Source organism: Neodiprion lecontei, chromosome 3 (assembly GCF_021901455.1).
Source record: "Neodiprion lecontei isolate iyNeoLeco1 chromosome 3, iyNeoLeco1.1, whole genome shotgun sequence".
Taxonomy (NCBI): domain Eukaryota; kingdom Metazoa; phylum Arthropoda; class Insecta; order Hymenoptera; family Diprionidae; genus Neodiprion; species Neodiprion lecontei.
The window spans coordinates 8156316-8173076 of record NC_060262.1 but is presented as its reverse complement, the minus strand read 5'-3'; the positions used below and the strand labels follow the sequence as shown (position 1 = coordinate 8173076).

The 16761-nt window shown below is 37.8% G+C and overlaps 2 protein-coding genes across 12 annotated transcripts in view; one reads left to right on the top strand and one right to left on the bottom strand.

Moving 5' to 3' along the window:
- LOC107217517 (carotenoid isomerooxygenase) overlaps positions 1-16761 on the top strand; it is a 67675-nt gene that overhangs the window by 49645 nt on the left and 1269 nt on the right. For 5 of the 10 annotated variants that reach the window (XM_046734127.1, XM_046734130.1, XM_046734131.1 and 2 more), the window contains exons 8-12: positions 1772-2164; positions 2252-2350; positions 3129-3279; positions 15418-15563; positions 16031-16197. In XM_046734127.1, coding sequence (XP_046590083.1) covers positions 1772-2164; positions 2252-2350; positions 3129-3279; positions 15418-15557 — 783 coding nt within the window. In that variant the 3' untranslated portion in view covers positions 15558-15563; positions 16031-16197. Of the gene's footprint in view, positions 1-1771; positions 2165-2251; positions 2351-3128; positions 5579-15417; positions 15564-16030; positions 16198-16275; positions 16598-16761 lie in introns of those variants that run through there. The other 5 variants (XR_006903317.1, XM_046734133.1, XM_046734132.1 and 2 more) reach the window with 5 other exon arrangements.
- On the bottom strand, positions 4543-14767 carry LOC107217513 (neprilysin-4). 2 transcript variants are annotated; one of them, XM_046734125.1, is made up of 16 exons: positions 14460-14767; positions 13206-13317; positions 12723-12772; positions 10916-11067; positions 10556-10695; positions 10199-10452; positions 8390-8647; positions 7787-7989; positions 7505-7684; positions 7100-7311; positions 6770-6992; positions 6502-6678; positions 5901-6063; positions 5600-5809; positions 5018-5124; positions 4543-4952 (listed from the first exon to the last, which is right to left on the bottom strand). In XM_046734125.1, the coding sequence occupies exons 2-16, from the start codon at positions 13310-13312 to the stop codon at positions 4677-4679; spliced, it is 2712 nt and encodes a 903-aa protein (XP_046590081.1). In that variant the 5' UTR covers positions 13313-13317; positions 14460-14767; the 3' UTR covers positions 4543-4676. The 2 variants fall into 2 exon arrangements, with proteins under 2 accessions (XP_046590081.1, XP_015510558.1); XM_015655072.2 differs by having other exon boundaries at positions 12723-12910; positions 14460-14766.

Here is a 16761-nt window from a genome sequence, read left to right as displayed (position 1 = left end):
GGACAAGAGGGAACAACCGAGTACGAGGCGTGGTCTGAGACGCATGAATCCGAATGCAACGTCAATCACGAAGGCAGCGCGGGAAAAATGGAAGTCGACGGTATAATCGAAGTATTCAAGAGATCAGAAGAATTGCACAACGCGAAATACGGTTTCTATATAGGAGACGGCGATACAAAAACATTCAAGATGTTATTAGAAGCCAAGCCGTACGGTGACGATTTGACGGTAAAAAAAAAGGAATGCGTTTTGCACGTGAAAAAGCGAGTATATAAAAGGGGAAACGAAGCAAGAAAAAGGTTAGTTCAACTAAAAAAGGCCAAAAATCAAATCGAAGACAAGGCAATGGAGAGTGAACCGAAAAAAAAAGGATCTCGTTCGAGTTCTCCGAAAACTAAAAAAAATCAAACAAAAAACACTGCTGTTGAACCGAAAAGAGCGCAATTGACGTTAAAATTATTGACAAATCTCTCGGAATATTATGGCTTGGCAGTTCGTCGAAATTCCAATTCCGTGGAAAATATGAGGAAAGCCATATGGGCTACATTTCATCACAAAAGCTCAACTGATGAAAATCCTCAGCATGAGTATTGCCCTCCGGGAGAAGATTCGTGGTGCGAATGGCGCAAGGCCGAGGCCACAGGAGAGGAGTACACCCATCCACCAGCACTCGACGAAGACGTACAACAAGTTTTAAAACCGATTTACGATGATCTAACAACGGAGGATCTCTTAGAACGATGTACGGGCGCGAACACTCAAAATAATAACGAGAGCTTCAATCACTGTGTGTGGCAACTAGCCCCAAAGCACGTATTCTGCGGCAAGCAGATAGTAGAAATCGCTACGCAGTGTGCTGTGTGCACCTTCAATGAAGGTTACGACCCAATTTTAAAAATTTTGGAGACGATGGGATGCACGATAGGGCCGAGCGCCGCAGATTTCGCCGCTAAATACAAGAATGCGCGCATCACCCAAGCAAACCGCCGGGCGTCCCTGGATAGCAAAGAGGCGAGGACAGCTCGTCGGATTGAACAATCCATTGAGCACGATCTTTTCGAAGAAGCAGAAGGGATATTGTATGGACCTGGCATCGCTGATTGACCGTAAGTAAACGATTTACCTAAAATTTCCTCACTTGAAACTTTGAACGCGTTTTTCTCGAAACAGCATTTTTCAAAACGGTGGCCAACTTGGAGGGCAGAGTTTTAAAGCTATCGAGTTGAATTTTTTACACAATATTCTTAACGTCATTGTTTATCGTGCTATGGAAGCTTTTTTTTTTTTTTTGACATCTTCCTATTTTTTTGTAAAAAAAACTGCCAAAAAAAAATGCTAAAATCGATACTTTTTGTTCAAACCGGCGCCATTTTTGCAAAAAAAAAAAAAAAGAAAAAAGCTTCCATAGCACGAAAGCCAATTATATACCGATCAATAATCTTTTTGTGTTTTTTGTCTCAGATCAAAATTGTGACCCCCAATGTGGCCACCACATCCAAGTGCATTTTCTGCAACAATTGTTTCATCATTTTTATAGATACTAATTAATAAATAAATCGATCTTTAAAAAATTGTTTTGTATTCTTCAATACCCAATTAATATACAAAAAAAAAACCAGACCGATTAGATTATTTTTTCTTTAAAAAAAAAAATCGCGAAAAACAGCGATTTTTCGGGCTGTCACACTGGAAAGCCCCCTTAAGTGAGACTTTCTATACTTTTGTTTCATCCACTATTCCGACTTGATTGTACACTCTATAAATCTTTCAGGACATGCATTCAAACCCTGACTACGCGAAGTTGTTTCGTGGCCGACCATTGCGTTTCATATTGCCAATTGTTCCTCTAACGGCTGACGTTCCTAAGGAATACGACTTGATCGAAGATCCAATCGAGTGTAGAAATCCGGTGATAATTACCGACAGAGATAAAACGAAGGATGAAGCAAAGGCAGATTTGAACGAGAAGTCTGCAGTATTTGATGGTATTGTTCGAAAAAAAGCCACGGCGGAACGACTTTCGAATGGAAAAGTTTTCGTGAGCCCGGAAATGCTTTGCGATTTAGGCTGCGAGACACCCAGGATAAAATATTCTCTCGTGGGAAAAGAGTACAGATATTTTTACGCCATATCTAGCGATGTTGATATGGACAATCCAGGAACGGTTTGTTATATTCTCGACGAATTATTTCTCTACACCTGGAAGCATCTTGTCCTATGAATTCATTGAACGATTTCTCCCGTGTTCTAGATCATCAAAGTGGATACTGTCACGAAAACTACGAAAACTTGGTGCGAGAATAACGTTTTTCCTAGTGAGCCGATATTCGTTCCAAATCCAAACGGAAAGGTAAATATTCACTTGTTTTCAAATTTTACACTCGCAGAAAATTGAAAATGCGGATTCCCAGGCATGATGGAACAAGATCGATTTGGGAGAAAGGAATTCTTACTAGTGTCTAAAATTTGAATTTCTGAATTTTAAAATTGACTACGCGATTATGCGTCCCAAGAGTTGCTTGTTGTGAAAATCGTTGGATCTTTTGAGTATGCATCCTGCACTATTTGGTATTTGCCAATTTGCAGGTTGTGATTTTACAATCGGAATCGATTTTTATATGGATCCCACTATCTTTATTTTCACCTACGGTCTTTAATCAGCGTTTTTGCTTCCGATATTTCGGAGATTTAAAAAATCTTTCAAGTTTAGTGCCACTCTTGATCCACCATGCTTAAAATACGATCGAATTTCGAAACCTTACACATGGAATGAAAAGAGCGCATGCTTCACATTATTGCAACGTTTGTCAAAGCTAAAGCTTTTCACGAAGTGTACTTCATTTGGTTCGTCAGTTAATCCTCTACAAAACATGACATGTAGATGGATAGAAATACCCTAGAATCGCGATATTGTTTCAACAAAAAGTCAGACGTAAGGGTAATCAGCAAAATAGTATACACAATATCGTTGTAGGTCAAAATCAGAAATCCAACCTAAAGGATTTGTAGGGAATTTATTCGCAAGTTAAACCAGCATTAATCGATTAGATGCTTCAGATATCGAAAAAAAACTTTTTGTAAAGACTGAAAAAATGTCTATGGCTACTTCTTTTACTAATTTTATCCAGAAAGAAGACGATGGTGTCATAGTTTCGGCTCTTATCTGGGGACAAGATCGAGAAACTGAGGTTGGGCTGTTGGTGTTGGATGCAGAAACGTTGGAGGAAATAGCTCGTTCGACGTTCGATACGCCGGGACCAGTGCCGAAATGTTTGCACGGTTGGTTTGACTTGAAAATATAAAACTCAAACCGTAGATGTTCCTTGCCACACAGTTTCTACAGTTTGGTAATATCGCAGAAGTTTTGTTTCTCCGGGCACCAAATGTTCCGCATGTTACTGCGGAAAGTCTTGTGGCTACATATTTTCGCATTATCATCAACGAAGATTAACAGCAGCCAGACAGAAAGCATGAAACGAACCAAAGCACAGACCCTCAGATTGCCAGTAACATATTGTACTTTACGGTTATGCATATTGAGAGGAAGAGGTGAAACTTAACACACTAATCTCCTGACTAAGCTCGCGAGCTTTGTCAGATTTTCATCCAGGGTGGCCACTTCAAGCTTCAGCTGTCAAATGCAACTTTAGAGGTTATGGAGGTGATGCGAATTCTTTTAAGCCAACCTCAAATAGATAATGTAGTGATTCGAAAAAGGCAAACTTTCATTGATTACCGGGTGACTGGTAATGATGCATATGTGAACATTTTTGAATAACTGTTATTTTTCGATGAATTTTGACCAAAATTGGTACACCACCGGTTTGGAGGTCGCTGAATCCGAATTTGAAAACAGAATTGCAAAATTCGATATGAGAATTTAAAATGGCGGCTTTAACCACCGGTAATTATGACTAAGCATCGGCACCTTTGTACCAGAAAGTCAAGCAGTGGAATTAATCTTTTGAAACTTGTTACTTGGGGGTTTATGGGGTCGCTGATGATGAGTCCGTTATCAGAATAGAAGAATCGCAAAACGGAGAGTCCAAAATGGTGACGGTAATATTTGAAATCCCTACAGGTAAACCAAATTTCGAACTTGAATAAAACAAGAAAAAATTCATAATAAAACTGCAAATTCACCCCGACTCACCCTCAAGGGGTGGCAAATTCAAAAAATTCAAAAATCTGTAAAAACTCGTACCAGTCAACCGGTTAAGTGACTGATGACCACTCTGAATCATCATAACAACACAATTTAATTTTGCCACTTAACGCGGGGGAATTAGATGCCTCAAGCCTCGTTTCGAGACAGTTGGCTGCCCTGTCTTGCAGACGGATATATTGCTGTGGTACGATCTCGTTGACCAATAAAGTTTAATTGTTTGGCGCATGCGCGGTCCGTCGTTCGGCCTATTAAATTTCGGTATGCTACCTTTCGGTATGATTACACATGGATTATTACTTCCCGTGCGTAACTTTTACCTTCGCATCTTCTTTCCATACAACTGCTCGAAAGGTACTTAAAACGTAACTGCGACATATAGGTACAATTTTATGTTAAACAACATTTTGTTATCCAGTTGCCAGATAAAATACAATCCTATTTTATCAAAAATAATTGCATATATTTATTTAGCGATTAAATTTGAAAACGTCTAACGTTCTCTCATCGTTCACCAAACTGAGCACTTCTTGAAAGGATTCATTGGCGTCCCAACGGGACACCCGTAAACTTTGGCAAAGTCCTCGGAATTCGACAGAGTTCCAATAACGCGAAATTTCCCCGGCGAATGAACCGCCGTTTTCAATTTGTTGCGCGTTGCTTCTGGTCTCATGGATCCGCACCAAACTTGCGCGAAGTTCAGGAAGAATAGCTGCTTCCCCGTCGCGCTGATTCCCGGCAACGTTTCGTTAACCTCCCCGTTCGCGTTCAACCATCTCTGATAAGCCTAAAAGTGAATCCCCACACGTATTTGCGATTCCGTTTTGTTTTCTCTATGCTCCATCGACTTACCCTGAATGCTTGTTTGATTCCTCCGTTATCCGCGATGTTCTCACCCTGCGTGTTTACTCCATCAATCTGCATCCCCACCTCAGTCACGGTATAGTGACTATACTGGTCTGACAAATGCGGACAAAGACTATAAATTGTATCTATGTTTATTGTATTATTTTAATAATGAATGGGCCGTACCGTCGGAATCAAACGTTAGGAAAACAAGAGAAATCGTTTGAAAAATTTCCACCAGTATTATTTGACACTTGTTTTGAATACGAATGAAACAACGTCTCTGGTATGTAATAGACATGATTCCGAGGGAACTCTAACAACACAAGCTAGGGTATCAAGAAGTAATTGATAAATGATTTTATAATCGGACCATTCACAATTATTAAACTCTGGTGTTTTTCAATTCGATTCTAATGACTTTGGAAACATTTTTGTCTCTGATCGTATCTCCACAAAATGTCAACGAGGTTATAGTGACTCGCTTTAGCCGCTACTGAGAGAATCCGCAGCGTTTTGAAATTATTTTGAAAAATTGTTAATAAAATTCATGAGTTTCGGTTTCAACTTCAAGGAAATCATCCTTACCGATCAAACATTGAGCTCTTTGATGAAAGCCTTCAATGGCGGGGTCCTTCCACCACCTGTGCAAGTTACCATCCTTGTCAAAAAGCCTGCCCTTATCATCAAATCCGTGAGTGATTTCGTGACCAATGACGACTCCTATACCGCCGTAATTGAGGCTCCGTGGAAAATATCGGTGATAAAAAGGTGGCTGTAAAATTCCCGCCGGGAACACTGCACATTCGGGGAATATGAAAGGTGAGGATAGAGTGATCCTACTTCCTCGAGGGATCAATTTATCACATCCTTTCTCATGACGACATACTTATCTGATTTTTGTTGCGACTGTAATAAGCGTTGACCACAGCCGGCGCCGTGTTCCAGAGTGTTTTGTTCACTGGACTGCCGAGTCTGTCCTGTTCCACCCGCGTCAAGTGCTGGAGAATGTTTAAAGTATTCTCGAAATATTTGTCCGAACTTATGACAACCTATTTCAATATAGAAAGGGGACAATCAGTTTCATTAGTCAACAAGTCTAGACCACAGAGATCGTAGGGTAAACCCGTAAAGGTGTTCCGCCACCCTACAATAGTTGCCCTGCGTGTGGTCAACCAAGAAGGACAAAAAAAACCTGCATGTTCAAATCTGAACAATTTCATCTAATGAAAAAGCCTCAGTAAAATGTCAAAAACGAGACATTTGTAGCGAAGTGTTGAACATTTCATCAAATATGTGAAGTTATCGCAGCGCATCTAGTGACGATATTATGTTTTGGTATATGTATTTGTAATATCTGTCCAGTATCACAAAAGTATAACGAAAACGACGTCTCGAAACTTTTTGGATACTGATGATCAAAAAATCAAAGGCAACTGTTCCGGATTTAACGTACGCTCGGTGAAATCATAGAGAACTTGTTGAATTACATCTTTATATCGTTCATTGAGCAAATGTTGTTCCAATATAAAATCGGGATATCCGATCCTGAGCAACATGTCGTCTACTTTTTCGCCGGCAAGCTGCTTGGTGTCGTCATCGATCCAGCTAGTCTTTTTCAACAGTTCCCTGAACGATTGTTGGATCTCTTGGGTCATCAGCAGAGTCTTGACGACGAGGGTGACGCAAGAAACGGCATGATTAGTGAGGTATTTCAAATTATAAGATTTATGTAACATGGGCATGGGCAACTCTCACATCATTTTTGCTGTTCTCGTCGAAATATTTTCTTACGAACATCGAACCGACGGCCATTCCCATATTGGAATTCACCTGGGCAACGCAATTCTTCCATCTCAATGGTGCCTGCTCTCTGCCAAAGAGTATATAGTAAAACTTTTGCTTGGCTTCTTGGAAACGATCGTCCAAATTGTTTACACGGTGACGTACGAAGCGCCAAAGAAGATAGTTTGATATTGTTCTGAAAGAAGAGAAAGTTTTATGAATCTTTCGAAATGTGTAAACCGTAGACAACATGCATGCGGCTATGCGGGTGAATACTTTTTGTCTTTTCAAAACTTTATATACCTCGACGGTGTTTTTGACAGCAGATTTACCAAGTCCTGAATATATTGAAGAGCAAAAACCACAACGGGCTCTGAAGTATTTGCCGGTCGTGCCAAAACTATCGACAAATATCTGTGCCAATCGATTTGCGGTATCACTATTCTCAACTCGCCGATACTCATTCTTTGGTAAAGCTCTGAAACGTTGCGTCTCTCGTCCGGTGATGAGGTGATCTAACGGGAAAAAAATTGTCAAATAAGCTACAGGAACGGAACATTCGAATTCTGCAGATTGGTGATCGAAGAACTCGATCATTCTTTGACACCAGTAGTCTGAAATTTTTACAACGATTTGAAATCGAGAACTTCATTCAATTCATTGGGACGCATTTGAAAAATATGAAGTGAACTGATGTCATTGAATTACCTTAGCCAATTTCGTCTCGAATTCAATGAGTTCATCGGCGTGAAACGTCGCATTTTCAAGAGGAGCCCCAAGCAGCGTAGCGATCTTGATCAAGTAACTTTTGTAAGCTTCAAGGTAGAGAGTGTTCGAGGGTTGAAGAAAGTAATCTCGCGTCGGCAGGCCAAGAGAGGTTTGATCGAACTGTGAACGGCAAATGGACCGGTGATTACTGCTCGCAGATAGTAATGGTGCGGTATGCGTAAGGAAAACTTCCATCCTTAAAAGAGCAGGTAAGTCACTTACTTGAATCACGTACTGATCGCTATCCCTTATATCCGGCCCAACCCATTCGGATATCAGTATGTCATTGTTGTACAACCGCAATTGCGCGACCAAAAGAAGCCAGTCAAACTTCTTAGGATCCCAACTCGGCTGCAGGATCGGCCATCCTCCGAGTTCGTCCAAAAGCTCGATTAGAGGTCGCTCCATACGCTGCTCCAAGATCTCTAGGCGTCATTTTGCATGTCAGATTATTATTAAATCGTAGATATTCCTGTTTCATTACTTTTTATCATTTTCCTCTTTAGAAGACAAAGACCGAAATGAAACAAATAATTCCTCTATTCCGTTGATTTGTTTTACATTATCCAAGCGGTTTATAGGCTAACTATTTCATCTCTCGCTAAGTTTTTTTCCAAATTATTTACGAGTAATGTCTGATTTACTTTTGTCGACAAGTTAAACCTTCACATTCGTACACAACGTAAGGTTCTATTTTCAACGTCAATCCAAGAACGTTGAAAATTTTTTTTTTTAATCGAACGTTACAGAAACGTCTCATTCATCTCGATAACGAAACGGTATTTTTTTCTCACCTTATCTTGTAATACGCGAATTTTTACTCACCGTAATTCATACAGCTGTGATAAAGATGCTTAGCCTTGACCGTAGCATCGGCAGAATTTGCTTTCGCCCCCGGTGAGATGGGTTCCTCCAATAATTCTTTCAAAACTGAATCTAAGGACTCTCTTAGCATTTCGAACGTATCGTAACCCGCTTTGTCTTTTGGTATTGGGTTACGTTTTCCCCAATTACCGCATGCATATTGGTAAAAGTCGTGACAAGGATCTACCGTTCTATCCATATACTTTAACATCATCTTCGCTGCAATTAATAACATCGGGAAGTGTATAATATATAAATAATAACAAACAACTTTTTCTAGATAATATATATAATTGTTAAGGCTATCAAAATATATATCTAACTACAGGCCTTACACTCGGTTTCAGTATAATGAAAGTCGTCACGTCGCTTAGCTACATTCAAGAATAAAACGTACGTTAGAGACCGAATGTGTTTTGATATTAGTTATCAGTTCATGGCAAGCGCGCATAAAATAGGAATTTTTTTTATGATTGAGTATAAATTGCCGCACTAGTCGAAGGTGAGTGCGAAATTCACACGAGTCAAGAAGCCCCGATATGCGTTCATGTCAGAAATTCTATTTTCCTGTCAAAAACTACAAAGTAGTCGAGTTGTTGACGGAGGTAGGGCAGAAAAGATATTACAAAATCAACGTCCTCGTATTATACGAAAATTTGAATATAATACATGAGTAAAAGAATGAATTTAGTAACATCAGTAGAAGGCCTGTGATTAGTAGTTGGATGTGTGAAGGATGTACAGGCCTGCGGTTGATTCTCGCACGATAATTATTCATTGAAAGCTATCGTTTTTATTGAAAACTGGCTTAGCGCACACATGTAGCATCGATCTACAGATAATTTATCTATTTCTTCAATCGTATCCTTATCTCTCTTATTACAATTTACACAGATTCTACTATAATCCACTGTACAGATCAACATTTATCATATACCAAGCGCAGATAAAGCGCGGATACATCTATACATTCATTTAAGCGATTATCAATAATAAATATACCCCTAGAGGAAAGGGTGAAACTCAGCATGCTGAGTAATAGACTGTACATGCGTAAAACGATTGAACCCCATTGGTCGGCGAGGTCGTTGCGTGGCAATGTATTCGTCTGCAAAGCAGGGGAGCCAACTGAATCGAAACAGTGTACGAAACGATCGGTTAGTCAATGGTTACAGAAGTTTGCCAAGACCTGCCGAATCGCTGTGTCAACGCAAGTGGCACACAGAACGAAATCAACCAATCGGAGATTGAAGTCGACTGTGAATTGACTTGTCGTCGTCAAATAACAGCCGAGCAGAAATTAGAAATTTCGACAGTTACCAGACTTCTTTATCTGTATTTCAAAGCAAATTTTTCGTCCGTTGACATTATGTCGGTTTTAATTGATCAAATGACAGTCAAAATTTCGTCACAAGCGTGCTGCCTCGAATTATTGAAAATCTGCCTGACCCAAAAATAATCCCATTGTCTACATAACCTCCAGAAGCCAAGTTCGACGTGTGAAGCTTGAGGCTGTTTGAAAATCGTAACAAAAACTGGCGCATGCGCAGTCGGACGTTCAATCTGGTGAGTTTCACGGTCTCCTCTCGATATATATATTCATCCGATTCACAAATGAAGACATGAGCGGATTAAAAGGAATATTAAATAGATACTTCGAAGGCATAAATTTATGACAACGCAACACATATATATATATAAATATATACATGTATATTAATATATATGTATATATCGGTTGCATTTACATGAAATAATACTTATAAGCACCTTGGGCCTCGCGGATGCTCTTTAGGTCACCTTCGCCCTTCCAAAATGCATGAAAATCCGAGGATTTATCCCCGGCATCATCTTCCTGCATGGCCAACCAGGTATTCTCATCAATCGAGGGCCTTCCACCCTGCTCGCCTGGGTCAGATTCGCCCTGTGTTTGCCCGTCGTCTTTGTTACCTGAATCAACCGTCTGCCACGGCATTTGATTTGCCGAATTTCCTGCAGCGCCTCCGTACATTAATTCGCCATCCCTTGTGGTAATCAGAGTCTATGTATAGGTACTATTTAAACAGTGATCGGGGCCTGAAAAGCATATTTATTTTGAAAATTATTTCTCATCTACTTAACGCTTACTGGTAATCCTCAATGTCGGTTTCCCCGTTATCATAAGCCTCGGCGTCGTCCTCCGAATAATCAGCCAATGAATTCTCAACCCTCTCCTCAGGTATGTCTGTGTTTTTTTCCACCAACATGTCTGCGTCATCTCCGCTCACCTGAAATTTCGATCTTATGAACCCAAGAAATGAATTGATTGTATTATTTTACGAGATCTCAATAAATTCTTCAAATTTTCGGGCCACGCGAAGTCAAGGGACTTTCAAGTGTTAATAATTTTTTGACACTTCACTATACTGTCAACAATCGTCAGAAAATTTACTACTGTTGACAGAAAATTCCTCAAACCCCCATCTTTTATGCATATCTATTAAATACCCTGAAATTATGCCACTCGTCTCCGTTGGAAACATCTCTTTTTTGTCGTCCCATGTTGAACGTGATATCAGGTGGCACATAGCTGGTCTTTATTTCCTGAAGTAATTCTCTGTCCTCGATTTCCGATTGATCGGGATCGTAATTGAATGTGGCTGAAAATTGAAAAGAAGAATGGATTACGCTTATCGTGTATTCTGTATCATTGTCAGGGTTGCGAAAATATTAATTGAAAAATAATGCATTATCCACTATCAAAATAAGGGGTAATGCATAGAAACTAGAATTTGTAATTACATGGATAGTTGACAATGGATGACAACACAGTTGGTAATTACCACAGTATTGGTTAATTGATTCGAATTGCATCAACCACTGCCAAAGTACTGGTCCATCATTAATGCAACAATGCGTTTACGGATTCTCATTGCAGTAAACATGACTGCAGTAATAGGTGTGGGTAAATGAAGGGAGGATTTTTTTTTTACTATTTTAAGAAATAATTCACTAAGCATATTATTACTGCAGACACCTTTTATTTTACTCTGTTTTTTATTATAAATTTGGGGCTACACCCCAAAAGTGCCTAACTTGTATTTTATTTGAAAAATTATATATGTATAGTTGTGCTAATGAACCGATTGGATTTATTTCTATGCACAATACATAAAATATCATGGATTAGTTGACTGCATTGACGGATTAGGAAAAATAAAATTGTTAAAAGACAATATCAAAAATAACTTGTAGTTCATTTTTATCTACTTTTTATTAAGCAATTACTTATATAACAGTGGAGGCCAGAGTAACGACTGAAAACATCCCGAATAAATCATACTGAGTGTTTGCAGTTAAATAATTTTCAAATAACCGTTATATTGATAATTTAGATTCACCAATTATTTAAATTATATCAAATTTCATCACTGTTTTAACTATCAAATTAATGCATAATGGGTAGAATATACACTATTCATTAAATGTGTAATGGATAATGCAGCGATGTTCCATTGTAAATTGTCAAAAAAATGCACGATGAAAAAGGAATTCATTGATCATTGAAAAATCAATGAGTAATGAAATGGATAATGCATTAATAAAACAATACATATTTCACAACCCTGATGTTTTCATCACAGGGAAACCTGCTTTCAAATATGAAAGGGGCCACAGTCCGAGTTAAAAGTTATGGAATGAGAAAAAGCCGTTTATAAAATCTCCGACAATATTATTTACATAAATTACGACGAACACGAACGAAATAACATCCCTACTTTGCGATAGAAACAAATCTAAACAAATTCGAATAAAGTTATCTTGACACATCAATAATTTCAGGAAATTTTTTATAAGTAAAACTTTAAAAACGATTAAACTCTGGTGTTTTTACCCAATTCTAAGGGTTTAAGTCTATATTTTTCACCACAGAGATCTTCAACGATCAAATGAAATATTTTTGTACAAATAGTCATCTTCACAGTGAGTAGACATAGATTTGCGGAAGCTTGGTATTTCAGACATTCATGGGGATCCACTGTCCAGTGAGCAAAATAGATTCAAAAACATTAGAATCGGCACAAAAACACTGGAGTTTGATCGTTCTGAGAGTCCAAATAATTGAAACTTTTCTGAAATGATTTAATTAATTAATTTCTCCGACATAGTAAGGTTGTCATTTCATTCGTGGTCACTAATCACCAGCATCAGTTCCGACAACGTTGCCGAAGATTTTAAACAACGGTTTCTTTCCACCAAGCTCTTTAATCAGCCTATGAACCCCATAAATTCTCAACGTGTTGATCCAAATTACCTTTGATACTACCGCTGCTTTCGCGAGCTTCTTCGTCAGTGGCTTGTGTTCTATGGTTTGAAATTTTCCCCATTGTATTCGACCTGCATATCGCTATGTAAATAATAGTGATCGGCAGTAGTACTGCGGGTACAATTAGCATAAGTCTAACTCTCAATCGCCAGGTATTGTTTCCTCCCATGCACCACCTGAGACAACACACGTGTTTAAAATGAGCCTTGCGATAAATCATTGACAAATCAACGAGGAAAAACGTGATAGCTATCGATTCATCGTCGATCGCGGAAACATCTCGATGACATTTTATTCTTCGAATCTCTGATTGCTTACACCTTGACATAAGACGTGACAAGTAATGATCAAATTATGACAAATTTGGATGGACAGAAAATTGTTACCATGGTAATGAAATACAATATTCACGCGGAATTTCGCACAAATATATCTATGTATACGACTGTCTGCGCAGTTGTGCATATTTACTTCAATCTTCCGGTCTCCTTGTTTATCGCTAATCTGCAAGAAGGACATGGACCACCGCTATAGTAGTCTTCGTCATTGAACTGGCTCAAGCGATCGCTACCTCTCATTTTTTCTGCAACGAAGCAAATCTCTTTTAAGACGTTGATTAATAATATTGTCAATCGAATTGTCTGACAAGTTTTTTCACCTCATGACGCAGGTATGTAAAATTTGATTACAGTCAAGTTGCGCAAAGAGTGGCCGTACCTCAAAAACCGCAAGAGACAGGTAAATATAAGTGCAAGTAAATCCAAGAATGCGTCAAACACGAGCTACGATAAAACCTGAAAGATATGTACGCAGGCCCCAACTTGGACTAAGATTAATAAAGGGTCTAAACGATATGACCTTTAGAATCAATTTAAGAATTTAAGATGATTACAGCACTTGTTTTCCATTGTCAATCACACCCACCCTATGAAAGGAGTTGAGTTGTGAGGTACAAGTCATTCCACGCTTCTCTGCCCCGCAAACCTTGCAATATCCAAGTATTGTGATACTGCTTGGAAGTTTCGAATATAAATATTATGTGAAAATGAAACTGTAATTTCAATCCTAGACCTTAAAGTCACCCAAGCTTGCTCCGCGTAGCTTCCAATACGCCGAAAGTACCTATCTAACCTATTATCATTTATATACTCTTAACAACCGTTTTATTCAACTTCCGGAAACTGACGCGACGTATACGTTGTACTTCTCGAGTGCTGCTGCAAATCACCGTCAACTATGACACTGCCAGTGGCAAATTTTATTGCATAATTTTACAAAATGTACAAGCACCGAAATTCATGCTATAAATAAAGTTAATCGACGTTTAGTGACATTGACAAAAAAAGCTTTAAACGTACAACGAAACTAAATAACGGTGTCGAGATGTTTTGAACAATTCTTTGCAGAATGAATGAAAAATAATTTATCCTTACGAAAGATTGATCAACTTTTATTAAATATCTTTAAAAGAAGAATACTTTTTTCTCAAAATTGGGACTCCCTGTACCGTTTGAGAATTAATAGGTCGATTCAAAACCAAACGATCGACTCGTTATATGCACATTTTTCAACACCGGATCATCGTCACAAGGTTGGAAAAAAATATCATTGTAATGCTGCGATCTTTTTCATATTTGCAAATATGATTGCAAACTGGTATCTAAGCTTTCGCTTTTGTTTTAGTAATGTGAAAAAAGGAAAAAAAAAAACAAAAAAAACTCTTACCTGAGGCGATGTGCTGTTACACTTGTGCCAATATTTACTCTGTCATTTCACGACACAAAATCCGTTCCACCCGCTGTCAATATATAGTTATCGTGATGTTGCGTCAAACAATTGACAGAGCGAAAAGCGCGGTAAAGTTTTCTTCGGATGAATACTGGCGAATGCGAGTGTAGAACTCGGATTATCATAAAACTCACGGTGAGACAATTCCAACGTATTTAGAAATGAAATGTGTTATAGATGAAGTCCGCGGGTTCGACTGATATGATGCTCCCGGATACTAAGAGCAAAGAGAATTGAGCTATTGTGCCAGAAGTCACTCCATGAATGCTAACGTACTGACACTAGCGTTGATTTAAATATACAGATTGGCAGACGGATCACACACACAAATGCCGTCAGTATTTGCACGCTGCTAGCCGTTACACATCACCCTGCAGTCGGTCGGTCAGTCATTCATTCGTTCATTCATTCATTCATTCGGCAATCAGCTCTAATGAATACCTATTATCGCGCAATAATGCCAATTAGCACAACAAGTTACTTTTTTCTCACTCTTGATAGCGCATATTTTTCCGACTATTACAATAATCAGGGTTGCCTGTAATTTTGGAACGTAACACTCCTCGACTTTTCTATGTTTTCAAGATCCAAATTAATTTTTTTCCAGATACCTTTTGTATTTCTTGTGAAATTGAAATGATTGACGAAAATATTCAATTAATCGTTACCGCATTGTGTATTATTTATTTTGAAGTCGTTGCACTTCACTTGTACCTATTTAAATTTGTCAATAGAAACTGAAGTGTGCATTATATACAGTTATGTCAAGTGTTTAGTCAAGACTGTAGCATTTGGAACGACATAAAAAGTTCGAGTTTCAAATTTACACTGTTTCGGAAATTTGACAAAATTCTCTGATTTCTACAAGTAAACTAAAAATTCTGGACTATTTCAGGTACATCAGGTTTTTGGCATGCGCGGCGACCCTGCTTAACACTCATCGTTAGTATGATGAGATTTTTTATTAAAAATTTCTATTACAACACGATAATGCTCTTTACTCCAATATCTTTACGGAAGCTTGTGAATTATTGAAAGAAGGTAAGGAAGTATTGAATCAACAAAATCAACAACTATTGCTAATTAGAGAGATGTAGAAAACAGCAGACACGCAAGAATATAAAAATTTTCACCGGGATAGAAATCACGTCGAGTGTAATTTCTAAATATAAAAACAATTCCTCAGATTTATGCCCCTAAAATTATTCATAAGTTTTCCACACCATTAAAATCGCTATAAAACAGTGTAAAATATGCACAACAAATTTCTGTGTGTAATACGTACATAGAAGCATGGTTTGAACATGGAACGGCGGTGCGTAGATACTCGAAATTTGTACCACGCATAATAACGTTACAAACGCGTAATTATCCAATCTTAAAATATAGTATAAATATATTATTGGTGATAACCAAACTGAAAGACGTTGATACACTAATACGTCGACAAATGAAACGAAACTCGGTGGAAAAAAACACTACACAAGAACATGTATTTTGTTTCACAGCAATTTTCATGGGCCATTCGTCACTTGCGCAAAACTTCTATCCTTAATTCAAGTCGTCATGTTTCATCAACGTTTTACTTACAATTTTTACAAACCGAATGAAGATAATATTTTTCTTCGAGGTAAGAACTATGCACAAAATATTGGAGCGTTTTAAAATTTTATTTGCTGCATGACAAAAAAATTATTGTATGTATGTAGTATAAGTTTTATGTACAAATTATTCTTGAAAATTTTGCTTTCAGATCGAATTGTCGTTACACGAACGATTTAAATAATATACAATGCTCAAATATAACGAATAATATGTGAAATATAAAATTTGAATTCACAAAAAAAAAATCAATTCTAAAAAGTAACGCAGCATAAAAACATTAGGAACAAGATCAGAAGTATTGTTGTTCGTTCGAATTCGATGAAATAGTGAAAATCAACAGACCTGAGTAATGTTAGCGACACAGTTACCTACGCTATAGTATATGCATAAGTGTATAACGTATAATATAACAGGTGTATGAAATATAATCTAATCTATGTTAATGTTGTCAACAGAAAACATTTTTTTATGTAAGATATAATATTATTTAACACCTTAACAACATAACCTATATCAACTATAATGTATATGCATATATTTTGTATATATTTACGAATGGATTTATTAACTTTTTACTATTTTTTTTTTTTTTTTTTTTAGATTTTTTTTTTCACTTTCTGCTTATTCTTTTATA